General features: G+C 42.4%; 1 protein-coding gene across 1 annotated transcript in view; it reads right to left on the reverse strand.

Moving 5' to 3' along the window:
* Positions 1 to 16,840, reverse strand: part of CDH23 (cadherin related 23) — a 398,468-nt gene that overhangs the window by 352,779 nt on the left and 28,849 nt on the right. The window contains exon 3 of the mRNA XM_079976255.1: positions 5,354 to 5,431. Coding sequence (XP_079832381.1) covers positions 5,354 to 5,431 — 78 coding nt within the window. The remainder of the gene's footprint in view (positions 1 to 5,353; positions 5,432 to 16,840) is intronic.

Raw genomic sequence — 16,840 nt, forward strand, 5'->3', positions numbered from 1 at the left:
AGGCTGGATGACATTGTAGCATCAAACTCACTATGAGCTTCCTTGTTGTTAAGCAACAGGACTGGTGCTGATATCAGATACATCTTCCCTATCTTCGCAGCCCTCTTATGCATAACTAAACCTAAGATCCGGTCTTGAAGGGACATGCTTCAGTGATCAACAATAATTACATACACCGCGGGACAGACATAACCTTCTCAAAGGCTGTCTGTCTAAATGAGTAGCTCTTAATTTGTGTGCCTCTCTGCAGGTTGATTCTCCCTCAGCTCCCTCCCTTTTAGCTAGTGTGTTGTAAGAGGCAAAAGCTAAGCTCATTATCACCTCAGTTCTCCCCACCATCAGTGGTTTTCCTCCCCACCCCCCCAAAAAAATTCTACGTACTGTATTTCTTGCAATGTTTAAGAGGGCTTTAAAGGCTTACCTGTTTTCAATGGGTACTCTACAAAATGTAATGTAGATCCTTGGATTTTAATTATGTTTTGTAGTTCTGTTCATTAGACTCATTTATCTAATTTTTATCTTTCATTTTTTTAATAGGGTAATGTTTGTAAAAATAACTTAAGACACTCGCCATTTTTGTCACATTTGGAAGTTTCATATAGTAACTCTGTGCTGGGGCGACGGCGCGTGTGCCCACAGAGATGGCTCTGAATGCCCCCTCTGGCATGCATGCCATAGGTTTGCCACCACTGTCCTGGGGGAAAAGGGGCTCTGCCCCACCAACCTCAGTCTGCCTGTCTTCTTACTTACATCTTGTCCTGGCTGCCAGTCTCCTCCTTGCCCTTGAAGAACTCAGCAGGGAGGAGGATGGGGAACAAAACCAGAATTAGTTGGCCCCATGAGTTTATTCAGCACAGGAGAAGGCAGCAGGTCAAGGGCAGAAGGAACTAGGAAAAGAAAAGGAGTGGTCTCTAGATTCTAGAGGAAGTGAGGTTGGACAACGATGGGAGAAAGGCTAGCTGAGATTCACATGCTGAGGAATTGCAGGGGAGGAGGCAACACTTAACTTTCCCTTAATCAATTTTAAACCATCAGCCAAATTTTGGCTGCAGGTCTTGAACAAGTGTGCATGAATATTTTACTTTTATACACAAACACAGAGAGTTTCCTCTTCACACTGCGGTAGGCTGTGTGTGTGTGTCAGTCATTACTTCTGGGTGAAATAACTGACGAGGGGGTCAGTCCACCTGAAAATTGCTCTCCAAAGATCTAAATGAAACAGATGGGCATTGATAGTGTTTTCAAGGAAATTAATCAGCCTGGACTAGCAGCGATGCCAGAAGCTCCATAGGCCCAATCTAGCCTAATGAATTCCGAGCTCTCTGTCTTAATAGCTCCTGACAAGACTAATTTATTCATGTAAGTGATTAGAGAGGGAATTATCTATTTAATTGTTGCTTAACACTCCTTTAGGCATCACGTGAGGGAAAGGGGAGGCAGTTAAAGTCAAGCCAGGTAGAGAGAGGGAGGAGGGAATTTGAGCAGGGACCAGGGAGGGGGGGGAATGGTTTTATTAATGCAAGTGAGTTGTAGAAGACAGCAGCAGGCTAAATGGGGGAGCGAATGAAATCACTAGTGGGGTTTGTTTTCTAGCAAACATTAATAAAAGCAAAACTGTTCAAGTGCAATTGAAAATTTCCCCAAAGCTTCCCCACCCCCCACCTTGCTGCCCTTTGGAACCCTAATTGGCTTCCAAGTCATTTTGTGTTTGAAAACTTCCCCTTGTCCCTAGTAAAAGTGACATCATCTCACAACCAATTTTAATAAGAAGAACACATTAAGAGCATATGAAGCAAATTCAGAGTGAGGGCAGAGTTTCTTGAAAAGCATAGCCCTTACTCTGAACTAGCTTCAGGTTCCCCATCGTCATCCCCCCCCCCCCCGAAACATCCTTATATAGCCTCACATGGCTAATGAGATTTAGCTATGATGCTTAATGGAATGAAGAGAGTTCCCTTCCCCCCACACCAAATAAAAATTATGTCTAAATTGTAGCTGATTGGGACTGCAGAGATATACACAATAAAGTATCACTGCCACCATCTTTATCCAGTAGCCCAGCAAAGATTTTAAGCATACAATATCAAGGCAAGGCAATTTGTGGAGCACTAAGTTCTACACTAGGACTATATACTGTACAATGATTCACAAGGGCCATAAGCAGCTTCCGTATTTAGTTGAATGCAATCAGCCTCATTTATAAAACTCTTAGCTGAGAACAACAGGCTCCAAACTACAATCAGGGACATCTTGTGCTTGTGCTTGTCGTTTTTACTCTAAAGCTAGTTGCCCTCATGTGCGAAAACCTGCCAGCTCTGAAAGCTGTGTGTGTGTGTGTGTGTGTGTGTGTGTGTGTGTGTTTGGATGTTCTCCCTGTTGCATAGAACTACTTATCCACAAGCAGATCCTCTGAAGCTTGGAGAATGGTTAAAATGTAATAATCAAATCATGTAACTGGGGCCTGAGTGCACAGGATTTCCTTTGGAATTGCTGGTTCCCTGTGTTGTGCCCTCCTGTTAATTTCAAGTAGCGCCTCTTTCTCTACGTATATTTACAAAATCTCCGACCTCTAGATTGCGCCAAATATTTCTGGTATTATTAGTGTAGATGGGGAATCAAATTAGCAAACCGAAGCAAGCCCTGTGAACTTGCAGGGAAGATGGCAGTGGCAATTGGTGGTTAGGTCCCTCAGTTAAAGAGAAGAGAGCTTAACTTGGAGGCTGGGGGTTCAGACAACACCCTAAGCCAAACCCTGGGGCTTAGCTGCCACCCTGGGAGCCCACGTTCATGCTAAACTATGCAAACGTGGCCATAAAGTACAATACCTTATTCCTCCCCCCTAAAGGATGTCTTAAGCATCCCATGTTTTTTGTTTTCTTGTTTTTAATTCAGAATCAAATTTACCTTTCACTAAGAATACATGGATTAATGGTGTTGTGTTGCAAGCGTGAACTGCAAGTGGGGGTGGGGGTGGGGGAGCACATGCAAGAAAATAGAGGGCTCTGCTATTCGGGCCCTGATAAAATCACAGCTATTAGCTTGAACAGGGAGAGCAGCCCATCATGCTCAGACTGTGCTTGTGCACACACAGGGCTTACAATCAATTCGAACAGCATTACTAGCCATCCACAGGCCCTGATTGAAGAGCACAAGTTTAATGGACTGAGAGCTTGGAAAGAGGCCAAGAAAAGGCCCAATCGATTTTTACATTTACTAAAACTGATCACTGACAAAATAAATAAATAAAGGCTAAATCTGTCAATCAAACGCCGAAATATTTTGCCAAGGGCACAATTAAAACCACACACACACACACACAACCATTCCCTGTTCTCAGTCGGCTCACAAGGCATCTATCTGGATGTGGAAGACGCGTTCACATATGCCCTATTTTCAAGTGGCATGAAATAAAAGTTCAATTAAATGCTTTTATTTCATGTTTTAAAATGTTACTACACCTTCACAGCAACATCCTTCATTTCCACCCCTGGAATTTCTTACCCGTTAAAAGGATTTTGGGGCATGACAACATTGTTTTTGCGAATTTCATAAAACCTATCTTTACACTCAGATAATTTTGGGGAACTGATAACTGCACAATGAGTAGAGCTTAGCTGAGTATTTAGACAACCCTGGTTTTTGTTTTCAAACTCTGAGTACTTCAGGATGCAATCCCACTACCCAGTTTCCCTAAGGTAAGCACCAAGACCAACTTTTGGATAGACATGTAAAGGAGTTGGTGAGGGTCATTTGACAACAACAAGAAATCAAGCCTTTAGGGTCGTCTTCCCAGTCCGGTGGAACACCCTGCCAAAAGATTCAGCGGACCAACTTCGTCTGTGCCAAGATTTAAATACTTGCGAAAAGCTTTTCTATTCCGCCAGTACTATGCAGGCAATTAAGAGTACACTCCCAACGATGGTCTGTTGATGTTTGTTATTAATTTGCTTTTAACTTGTTTTATTTTTAACTTTTTATGATGTTCTTGTTTTATGTTTCTTTATTGGTGTAAACCACTGTGATATATTTTTATGATACAGCAGTATATATTTTTAAAATTAAATAAATAAAACTGTGTAAGCTACTTAGTTGCCAGTTCTGACCACACGAAGCAGAAGATTCGAGAGCAGGGTGGCCATTTACACATCATACAATCATAACATTGTAAAGTTGGAAAGGACCCTGACAGTCATCTGGTCCAATTTCCCAGCAATGCAGGTATCTTTCTCCCAATGTGGGGCTTGAACCCTCGGCCCTAAGATTAAGAGTCTCATGCTCTACTGACTGAGCTATCCCAACTCATACATTTTATTTTAAAGAAACTTATTGGACTGAACCAAGAAACACAGTAGTAAGGTACAGTCAGAATAATTAATTTCAACTCTGGTGTTCTCTACCGCCGGATACAACAATATATTGCATTGCAGACGGAATAGATAAGAAGAGAAAATGCTTCACCATACACAAAAATAAATTTTTAAAAGTGAATGGCGAAGGGCATATAAAACTGCAACAACAAAACAGTTAGCAAAATATGGAAGTCTAGGATCATGGAACAGAACTACCGTCTTTCCCCGAAAGTAAGACATCCCCCGAAAATAAGACCTACTTCCAGTTTTGCCTCTCGCTGTAATATAAGGCATCCCCTGAAAATAAGACCTCCCCAATAATAAGGCCTCCCCCGAACATAAGGCCTCCCCAGAATATAAGGCCCCCAAAGCTACCATAAGGCATCTGACTCCTCTGGACTGTAGCAGCAGGTGACGCCGCGCAGCTCACGGACTGGCCACAGCGCAGCCGGAGCTGTTCAGGCAGTGTGAGGTCTCTTTAAATCAGAGAGCCGCCTGCTGCTCGCTCTGCCCTGACAATTGTGAGTCTGGCTGACTCACAATTAGACAATAAATCTGTACCGTATTCTTCTTCATGGAAAAATAAGACATCCCCTGAAAATAAGACGTAGCGCATCTTTGGGAGCAAAAATTAATATAAGACACTGTCTTATTTTCGGGGAAACAGGGTAAGTAAATCCACGCTAGCGTTTGGGATTCTTCTTCAGAGATTGTCATAGGCCTGTTCACAGTGCATCCAGTTTAATTTCCCTTTAGTCAGACTGAAACCAACAGCCTCATCAACAGAATCTTTATCAGCCTTCTGAAAGCAACCAAAGACAGTGAACATTTTAATGCTCTAGAGGGGGAATCTATTTGCCTTTTATAGGCAGCTCCTTTAACATCAACATGCTGAGTCGCCGTTCTTGACTTTCTTCATCCTCTACCCCCCCCCCCCCACCAAAGATAATTTGATGTGAACCATGCCATTTAACTCATTAGACATAAAAGCTCAATGCACTTACCCACTGGCGTATCTTCATTGATCAACAGGTATGTGTCGAAGAAATAATTTACGAAGTACGGCAAGCGATTGCTTAGGCCTGGAAAAATAGGGACAGATAAAAAGGTGTTGTTTATATCTGTGAGGTCATGTTTTAACTGATGCAACAGACAAAGCCCTAAACAAGAAGGCTGGATTGCAATGGGCAAAAAGGGAGCTTTTTGCATGACCCAAAGTAAATAGCTAGTGCCAGCTGAGCTACTGAAAAGCACTTATTCCTTCTTTTAAGTCAGACACAGCAAATTGGTCCAGTCCTAAAATGAAAGTAGAAAGAATCATGGATCCCAGCGGGTGGAAGCAGAGAGGCACCAATAAAGATGAAAGGATGTACAGTGGTACCTCGGGTTACAGATGTTTCAGGCTACAGATGCTTCAGGTTACAGACCCTGCTAACCCAGAAATAGTGCTTCAGGTTAAGAACTTTGCTTCAGGATGAGAACAGAAATCATGCTCTGGCGGCGCGGCAGCAGCAGGAGGCCCCATTAGCTAAAGTGGTGCTTCAGGTTAAGAACAGTTTCAGGTTAAGTACGGACCTCCGGAACGAATTAAGTACTTAACCTGAGGTACCACTGTACTGTGTGGCATTCCTGTCCAGGATGCATGACTGTGTAGCACCTTTCCAAGGAAGCTGGCTTTTTAAAATTAATAAATGTGCATGTGTTTCTCATTTGTTGCACATACAGTTGACGCATCTGTTGCAGGCATAGTGCATTCTGCAAACTCATGTTGTGTCCACACTCCTGTCTACAGTGCACTTAGTCCTGGGTTTTTATTCTTTGTTCACACAACTTTATGCAAAAACCCTTATGTATCCTGTAGTTTGTCCTAAGATACAACTGTTTGGGGGGCTATTTCTCAAACCAACTTCACAAACGCCTGGAATTAGGAGCTGTTCCTAATTTGTGCAGGTGGCAACCTCATTTGCTGGGCACGCTTTAAGAACAGGAAAGGTTGTTTTCTGAAAGGAGTCTTTGTAATTACTGAACTGATTCCAAATCAAACTCCGGAGGAATTAACCCACCCCATTGCTATTTAGGACATGACTAGAAACAATAAACAAAACTTTGTATATGCATACATAAACACACACACCTCTCTGTATGGCCCTTTCTTTGTCCTATGTAAGTTTCATTTTGTGTTTTAAATGGAGTTATTAAAATGCAGCTGTTGTGAATGCCCCTTGCTATATGACTTCTGCACATGATTGCACACCTTAATTTAAAGGATGGGCTAAGATTGGCTATATCCCTGCAGCTAGGCTATCATCATATAGGAGACTCCCAGAAAGGACCTCGAGCCCAGCTCTTCCACAAGCCACTTTGTGTTTGCTGCTGTGAATGTAGTAAGAACCAGATACCTAGATCTTCCTGAAGACAAATGGCTGTTTCTTTTATAATTATTATTTTCCTTCTGCTGCACGGGGGTGGCAAGACCATGCAAAGGGAACAGGAGATGGCAATTACTGTTTTAGCACATGATTAATACCTCACATTGTTCCCATGGCTGTCAGCCTTTTGCCTCATCAGCCTTAATTGCACCAGAGCATCTCTTCCTTTCACCTTAAATAATGAGGCTCACTTATTTCAGCTGCCCACTTATTTTTGCTCAAGTAAAAGCACACCCGCTTGCAAGATCCTTGCGCCCGGAAGCATTTAGAATCATAGAATCTTAGGGTTGGGAGGGACCCCAAGGGCCATCTAGTCCAACCCCCTGAAATACAAGAATCACTGCTAAATAATCCCTGACAGGTGGCCATCCAATCTCTGCTTAAAAACCTCCAAGGAAGGAGAGTCCACCACCTCTCATGGGAGTCTGTTCCACTGCGGAACAGCTCTTACTGTCAGAAATGGTTTTAAAAAAAAAAAAAATGTTTGGCAGGAATCTCCTTCATTGTTGTTGTTGTTACTGGCATTTTAGCATAATTGTGGGAATTTGGAGCTGGTAGCTGTTCCCTATCGCAGTCACACCAGTAACAATCTTAGAGTCCCCTTCAGACTGGTGTTTTTCTGCATGTGGACTCTGCATCATTTCTATTTATTTATGTATTTCAACAATCTGTGGTTATACCACTTAATCATTCCAAGCGGTGTACAGGAGACCCTCATACAATACGACTAAACATGAGTTAAAACAAGTCACTGATGCAATAATAGTGCATCAGAGATGGATTTACACAGGACCATAGACACATTTATTCCACTTTCTTAGTTGTTCTGCAATACGTCCCCAAAGTAACCACATTATTGCCATCTGGAGGGAGCGTTTTTGAACCATGGCATAAACAAAAGCAGAGCATTTGTACTATTGACAAATTACAGGATTTTAGCAGGAAACTACTGAACATATATACCGGTACCTACTGCAAAATAAACAATTTAGCTGCCCAGAAACTTCTGCAGGCGCAAATGATATTGAAAGTGTGATAGCATATAACTGCCCCAGTAACATCATGATCACATATAATGATGAATGCTCAATAAAAAAAAAAAAAATCTGAAGGGGCCCTTACAATGAAGCAAGTAACTCTTTTTTACCACTTCAGAAATGGAAATCTGAGGCTCAGAGGTGTTACTTAGCCAAAGGCCACATTAACTGATGCATGATTGATCTAGGGAAATCAGAACAAAGACAACCAAGTAGAGTGGCCCACACTGGTTTGGAAGCAGAGTGAAAAATGTAGAAATTGTGTTAGCCGAAGACAGATCTACCAAGTTTCTGAAAGGGTATAGATGCAAAGCGTAATACATTTGACAGATGGGCTTACTTTGGTTCCCAGCCAGTGTTAGAACAGCCAGCACTGTCTTTTATTAAGAGATCTACTTTCACTGCCAGACATTATTGAACAAGGGAAATAGGGGATTTAATTGGCCTGTCAGAAATATTTTGCATCTTGTCTCTGCAGGATCATGTTGCTGGCTCATCTACAAAACAGGTGTCCAGTTCTGAATGCACCAAAACACCTGAAAGCTTACTGGACACTAGCACAATGAAGAGTACTTTTGACAGTATAGTGTGAAATATACTGCTCAAACACTCATAATCAGTTTGGCAGATTTATACAAAGCTGTTCCCAATCAATGTTAGCCTAGACTTCTTGGGAAAACCAGTATTGCCATTCCAAGACAATAAAGAAGTTATAGCAAAACACAGTTCCTCTGTTTTGTTTAAAATATTTATAACCCATCCTTCACCTTAGTGATTTCATGGAAGAGGACAGTAAAATTTTAACACTCAGCAATTCCAAGACAATAAACGGAGAATACCTAAATCAGCATTCATCAACCTGGTGTCCTCCAGCTGTTTTGGGCTACAACTCCTATCAGGCCCAGCCAGCATGTGACCTGGAACAACATTAGATCTGGAGAAACTGTGGAAGATGCAAAATGGTGGTGGCGGCTATGCTGCCAAGACAGGTGCCAGTTGCAGTGGAGAAAAATAAAGAAAGTTGTACTATTGATACTAATGGGTAATGGTGGTCTCCACTCACCCAAGAAGCTATTGGAGAATTTCTCCTACCCCAACATCCTTCCAATTTCCCTGCTCACAAAAGGAATTTCTCCAAAAGGGTGGAGAATTTTGAGAGGCCATTTGCACACAGATCAAGTGTAACCTGCATGTCTGGATTCCCAGATGTCAGCATGTGACACAAGGTGTACTTGCCTTTTTTCTCGATTCTGGGTTCACTCACTTCTAGCAATGTGCCAAATCGCTGGACAATAAATAGGGGGATATATTTTGTAGGTGCAATGCAAAACGGCACCAACCAACCCTACTTTTTGCCTTTGAAAATTTACCTTTGAAGAGCTGTAAAAGCATTAGGATAGGAGATGCATTTCCTTCTTTCAGCTGAAGGCCAGGTAACCTGACAGGGTGGGTGTCTGAAGCAGAGGGATTCACACTCTCTTTGTTTGCCACCCAGTGCATCTCTGTACTTTCCCCCTCTCTTCCTCCATCTCTACATTCATTTCAGTTACCCAATTTGTCTGAACTGATCGCTTAGAGAGAGAGCCCCCGCCCTCAATCACTTTAGTCCAGGGCTTCTCCCAACTGCATAAAATTAGGTCAGATGTTATGTGAAATTAGACTGAGTGTTCCTCATCCTTCTTGCCAAGACTATATGCCAACTTGGTGTGAAACAACAGGATACGAGGTGCGTCACCATGTATGTTTGTGACACATATTCTTAGCTGAAACACAGTTTTAAGGGTTGCTACATTCAGTTATAACAATTAAACACTAATTCCCCCCCCCCTGCTTCCTTTTTGTTTCTAATATGTAAACTGATGATGTTGTCCTCTTTATCTTTTCAGGAAAGGTGCCTGTGCTGGTCACCCAGGTTCTAATCTCATTCCTATGTATACGGCATCCCAATGGATGATTCTCTGAAGTGCTTTTTACATCAGCTTCATTCTAAAGCGTAAGGTAGCAGACAAAAGGCAGAGAGACAAGCCAACCACAAAGCATGTCAATAAACAAAGCCAATTGAAGCTCATTGGGAAAAAATATGTCCTGGAACTTGTGCTAACCCTCTAAAAAGAGATGCCTATGCACAACAGAGGAAATCAGGCAGATGGAGGCGTCTCTCAGGGGCAGTGTAGAATCACAACCGTTGTGTTCTTCTTAGTAATAAAATGTGTTTCTTTCCCACAGCCTGAATATTACTTTCAATATTCGGAATTCTCACTATCTTTTAAAAACAGAAAATCTGCATTTAAAAAAAGCATGTTTTTCAGATGTGATAGAAACAAGTGAAAGTCAAGAGGGGGCTTGAACATCTTCTCAGTTTAAGAACCGATAGCTCTAATTTGGAGAGTGGTGCTCCATATAATCTTCTTGGCAGCAACTCCAACACCTGACTATTTGCCTTCGCAGCTGTTCCCTGCCTCTTCATTTGTTATCCTGTACACATGATAGCTTGGTATGGAAGCAATATTTTAAAAGGGGTGGGGGTGGGGAGGAGCTTGGCACAATGACATAAGATACCCCAAGACCCTCTGATGGTATACTGCTAGAGGGCAGTTTGCCAAAAACTTGCACTAGCTCAGACTCCCTAAAAACAAATCAAGTTTAAGATTGCCACCTAACATCTGCTATGCCTTCAGGTGCTGAGATTCTGAAATTAGCAAAGAACTGTTTTACAAAAGTTTTTGTTTTTTTACTCTGCCCAAAGAGGCTTCACTATTTCTGCCTCGTTCTTAGGATGCTTGAGAATTTTGTTAGAATTCTGATCACTTTGGGGTTTTGAGGTGACCAAGCATGGTGTATTCCCCCCACCCGTCAAGTTTTCTCTAGCACTCTGTAACCTCCTGTTTGCCTGGTCTGAAAAACCCCATGGGGAGAATTATCTCATGAGGTCTTCCCCTGGGCTAATCACATACAAATAAAAAATAAAACCTACCGTATTTTTCGCCCTATAGGACGCACTTTTTCCCCTCCAAAAATGAAGGGAAAATGTGTGTGCGTCCTATGGGGCGAATACAGGCTTTTGCTGAAGCCTGGAGAGCGAGAGGCGTTGGTGCGCACCGACCCCTCTCGCTCTCCAGGCTTCTGGAAGCTATCCGCAAGCCTTGTGCGCCCGGCGGGAGGTCCCTGCAGCCTGCAGCCCGAAGCACGTGGTGAGCTGCGGAGCCCGCTCGGTGCTTCGGGCAGATGTCGGCAAGCCTCGCGTGCCCGGTGGGAGTTCCCGCCGGGCGCGCAAGGCTTGGGGCAGCAGCCTGCAGCCCAAATCATGGGGCGAGCTGCGGAGCCCGCCCCGTGCTTTGGTCAGATGTTGGCAAGCCTCGCGCGCCCTGCAGGAGGTCCCTCTGGGCTCGCAAGGCTTGCAGGCAGCAGTCTGTTCTGGGGGCTGGGGTCGGGGGAAGCTCAGGCTTCCCCTGCGCCAGCCCCGCGCCTGGGGGGGAAATAATTTTTTTTTTCTTTATTCTCCCCCCCCCAAAAAATCTAGGTGCGTCCTATGGGGCGGTGCGTCCTATGGGGCGAAAAATATGGTACATCCCACCAAGGATAAATTAATTGATTCCCCCCCCCCGTGATAATGTTCAAATGCAATTTCTTTTCTCATTCATCAATGCATAATGTTTTGGGAGGGGAACACAGGAGAAATTTTTGGCACAGCACTTGTTGAAATAGCAGCAGGAGGAGGGGGGAAAACCCCCTAGAGCTAGTCAGAAAAGGTGCATCACCAGGCTCCTACAGAACTTATGTGGTAAGAGATAGAGGGAGAACAAAGGACATATTATTATTATTATTATTATTATTATTATTATTATTATTATCGGCAGCATTGGGAATGGAAAAAAGATGGGGAGCAGGGGGTGAAAACAAATCTTGCCACTGGAGCGCCACCTTCCTTCAAGATATACTATGGGTGAAAGGCAATTGATAAAAGTGGCTGTCAGTAAAATAGTATCTTTATGGCAATGATCAACAATATTCACAACTTAAAATGCATAAGCATTTGAGCTGTGAGGAAGTTTTCATCCTCTTCCATGTTATTCAAGAAGTGAATTGGATTCTGTGACACTTTACCATTTGGATTTAAGGCTTGGGAGTGGTCATTTTCCTTTTTATATATAATTTTGTTTCTGAGTTTCAAAAGTTTACAAATTAATGCATATGTCGCTCAGCCCGGATGCTGAGATCAAGCACTGAGGGCCTTCTGGCGGTTCCCTCACTGAGAGAAGTTAAGTTATAGGAACCAGGTAGAGGCGCCCACCCTTTGGAACACCCTCCCATAAGATGGCAAGGAGATAAGTAACTATACAACCTATAGAAGACATCTGAAGGCAGCCCTGTTTAGGGAAGTTTTTAATATCTGATGTTTTATCATGTTTTTAATATTCTGTTGGGAGCCACTCAGAGTGGTTGGGGAAACCCAGTCAGATGGGCAGCATACATATAATCAATTTTTATTTTTATTATTCCAAATACACATTCATTTCACATTCAACTTCCCCTCCATCCCTCCATGGTTTTCCCCATAATTTCTAAACGTACTGCATTCTATACTTTATCTTTTCCACACCGTAACAGAAAACAGTGCAGAAAAGCATGGGAGTGGACATTTTCCATCCTTCTCCCCTCTCCACTAAGCCTTCATATAAAACACCACTGGTTTATGAAAGTATTACTTAAAGATATACATCATTTTTAAAAAAGAATAACATTTATTATATATTAATTTTCATATGGTCAGCCAGCTTGGAGGTCAGTTATTAGGCAAAAAAGTGGGATATAATAATAGTAATACATAACAGTGGCTCATCCTAATAAGGTTCCCCCCACACCAATTTTTTTGTAATGGACCAACATGGCCAAACTGATTTTGTGAACAAAAGTGTGGTTCGTACAGATACCAGATGGGAAGTCTCTGCAGAACTTGCAGTGTTTGTAGCAATGATTATGCTACAGAAGAGCCTTTCAGTTTCTTGAATAGCAGCATTCGGGGGTGGGGGTGGGGGTGATGATTGTACTCCTGCATCCTGAGTGGACAGTACCTGTGCCCATCTTTGAAAAAATTCACCTTCATTTTATTCACTCTGCTCTTCGTTCTCAGATTTCTATGGTGGCTCTTTTTTCCTAGAGAGCACACAGAGCTCATGACAAAACGACCTGTCTGGAGACAGCCAGCAGCAGAGATATCTATTATTGATGCTCCTGAAAGGCTAGGAGAGTGTTGCCAAACACATGTGTTCATCACAGGTTGCATTGTTTACTGCAGAGTGGTATTCAGCCACCTAATGCTATAAACTTCTCCAGCACCTAGGGTTGCAATCCTATCAAAACTTTCTTGTTAATAAGATTCACCAAGTACAGTGAGATTTTCTTCCAGTTAAACATACATATTATGGGACTCCATAGTGCAGAACCGATTGCTGTGTGGGTTGAACTAACAGTACAGATGCAGACGTACCTTGGATGAACTGTAATAGTCACCTTAAATTTGCCCCTTTTGGTTTGTTTTAGTAATAGGTCTAGATTTTTTTTCTTTTTCTTTTTTGGTTGATCTAAATTCAAACTGAATTATGCAGTTGCTTGAATCAGACACTAGAGGGAAACAACACGATATGTTCAGTGGAACCTCGGAACTGTAATTTCAGAAGAGGGCTTGTTTAAGGTAGTTTATTGTTATTATTTGCTTCCTTACTACACAACTCAATGCTTCCCAGCACTTTTCAAAAAGTCCCTCCCCAGTTGGAGGGTGGGGGTGGGGGTATGGGATCAGAGATCTGTGCAACATGAAAATTTGCTCGTTGAGAATGCCACACTTAACGGGGGGAATGCATTTAATTTTGGGACCTGTTTCATGTTCTTCTCTCATTCAGCATCTAGAATGACAGCAGCAGCACAACCAATGCTGCAAAAAGTTGTGGGTATTTGTAACTCACAGCTGGGAAAAACTCAATTTCTCCAGTTTTGGGGTTTTTTCCCCTCTCTCAACAGTCTGTTTGTACCCACCAAGCATGCTCAGTACTAATTGATCTGTTTTATATCTCTTCCCATCCACCCCTTAACTTTTTGCACTTCTGCAAACCCTCTGGTTCCTTTGATCCTTCCGGTACCATTTTGGCTACATAAGTATCTACTAAAAAGGATGGAAACCAAACTAGTCCTGACCAATTTCTGAATGTTTATTATTTTTACATCAACTACTCTTTTTTTTTTTTTAAAAAAAAAAAGCATAGGCCACATTTTATTCATTTAGCCCCATTAGAAACATCATTAACATTTTCATTTTATAAATATTGGCACAAGCAGATAGACTACTAAGAAGTAGATTAGCAATTAGTCCATTGCTGCATCTACAGATACTAGCCAACACTCCCCACTTTGGTACACATTAAGCTGTCATTCTAAAGGCAAGATGTACAATTGCCCAATTTCCAGGCTTTTAAGAATAATAATAGTGTCTGGCTAGGCCTTTACCAAGTTTTAGTTTGCTCTCAAATGTGGAAACAGCCACCACTTAAGGCTTGTTTTCAAAATGGGTGCCATTTTTTCCAGATGTTTCCAGCAATCTGGGTGTCTTGAACTATGAGTATATTAAACTTAAGTTAAGTCACAGGGATGAATCTCAGTTTTGATGCTCAGCCAGTTAGTAAGCTCCTGTGCTGGCTCCTGGCACTTCTGAATTATGCTGGCCTGCTCTCTTCTTGGATGATATTCATTTATCCCAGTTTTGAACTTTGAACTTTTGTTTTGTTTTGTTCCATCAGCTTTACCATCTCACTGCACCCCAAGGATAATGTCTTGTTGGGCCTCTAGCTGGTTCTATAATAAACTCGAGCTGCTGAACATAACCAGACATGGACACAGAAATCTCAAGCCTAAACTCTTTCATAATACAACACCAAATATAATTCTGCTGTCCTCAACATACTAGCTTTCCCCAGACAGAGAGCTGTTGAGTACATGCCATTATTAAATCTTCTTCCTGAAGTAACATCCTTATAGGAAAACTCCTATTAAAAGCACTTGGCAGCAGCTGTCCATCTCCAACTACTTCTCATGCATACCAAAAAAATGCACCTGTAGCAGTGACTATAGGTGTGTGTTTGCATATGTGTTCCACTGCATACCGCCCTCAACTCATCTAGTTCTGTGTCACCCCCTTGGCACAGTCCCTGCCTTGGCTCAGCTGAGCTCAAATGAGGGTTGTGAGCCAGTTCTCTAGGCTGAGATAGCGCAGGGCTTCACTTTGATTACTGCCCATCCAACAACCATGGATCAAAGCCTAATGCAGGTGTGTTGCCTAGCAAATGTGCACATGTTGAACCCTAAGGCTGTATTTTGCGTGAACTTTTCCTAACCCCCTCCCTTTCAAGGCAGCAAAATGTTCCAAGAATACCATAGCTGAGTAAGCCTGAAAGGGTTTGGGTTTTTTTTTTTTCTTCCCCTTGCGAAGCCAGGCGCCATGACTATCACCATAAAGTGGTCTGCGTTCAAATATTCTCTTATATACACCGTATTGAAATCTAAGCATCTTAGCATTCAAGAGCTGGCAGAACAGTAACAATAATTCAAAGCATAATCTCATGGCTGTTTTTTTTTTTAAAGTAATGCCAGTTCACTTTTCCAGAGGGTTAGCCCATCACACAAAACTGGTTTATTTCCTTCAGCTTGGAAGCAAATGATGTTAAGATGCAGATTAGAGAGATGGAAAGGCATGAGACCATGGGGGCAATATATTTACAAGACCAAAGAATAACACATTTCTGTGGCATGCTAAGTTTTGAAATCTTAGTTTAGAGCACCTGCCGATTACGATTACTGGATGCCCAAAGCGCTATGAAACCTGCTGGGCAGCAGCTTTACTGAAAACCGCCAGCCATATACAAAGCAGACTTTCGAATAACAAGGATTTTGTTGCAATACTTGATGTGCAGCCAGTTTTCCATGGGACAAATGACCTTCATTCTTAACTGCCACACTTTTCTCGATTAGCACAAAAGCTGTGATATGTTAATGGCAGGATCTTCTTAAGCAGCCACATTACAGCTTTTGGTACAGCCCAACTGTCAGTCTACCAAAAGCACACATGCTCCAGCTATGGGGTGCAGATTTCATTCCTATCTAGATCCCTTCGATTGGAAAAGCCTGGAGGCAAGGGAAGGGCCCTAGCTCTGTGAGACAGCACACGCAGAACATTCCATGCTCAGTCCCTGAGCTGGGGGAAAACCTGTCTGAAGCCTTGGAAATCAACTTCCAGGCAATGTGCTTCATGGGCTGACTATATAAGGCAGTGAGTTGGGCTGGGTGATATATAGTTTTCAACATTATGTTATATCACCAGCTAGACACTGCAATGTACTGGTATATCACAATGTCTGAAATCAGGCATTCTAGAGGCATTGGCTGGCTTCATGGTTTTCCCCACATCGTAATTTTTGCATAGCACACACACACACACACACACCATGTGAGAAACTCAGATATATAGGTGTCAAATGGCTTCTTAAACCAGCATTATAGTAGCCAAAACGAAATGCCTAGTTGCCATTGGGGGGCTAGACGGCTCGCAAGCCGTATTTTCCAACTTTTGGGTTCCTGAAATTTGTTCTGATTGTGCAGATAATATATCACAGATAGAATTGTACAATATGTGTTGCTAGTGTGTGAAAACAGGCAAGATCCAAGGATGCCCAGGCATGCATCTCCAGATGGTGGAGACATCAGGCTCTATCCTAGTGTCTGGGCATCTTTACTTGGTTGCAAGTGGCCGATATCTAAGGGCAAAATGCACCTGGCGAATTTTGAATGCTGTTTGCAATATATTGCAGGTCAAAAATTATGAAACCAGTATCGTGATATGGACTTCAAACTGGTTTTAGACGATATATGGTTATATTGCCCAGCCCTACTCCTAAGCCACATTTCTATTCTTCGTCTCAATGAGCCCTTTGACATCTGAAGACAGCAGAGTTTGAAAGTCTTCCTACAAGGAACATAT

This window comes from Podarcis cretensis (assembly GCF_951804945.1).
Source record: "Podarcis cretensis genome assembly, chromosome: 5".
Classification (NCBI taxonomy): Eukaryota; Metazoa; Chordata; class Lepidosauria; order Squamata; family Lacertidae; genus Podarcis; species Podarcis cretensis.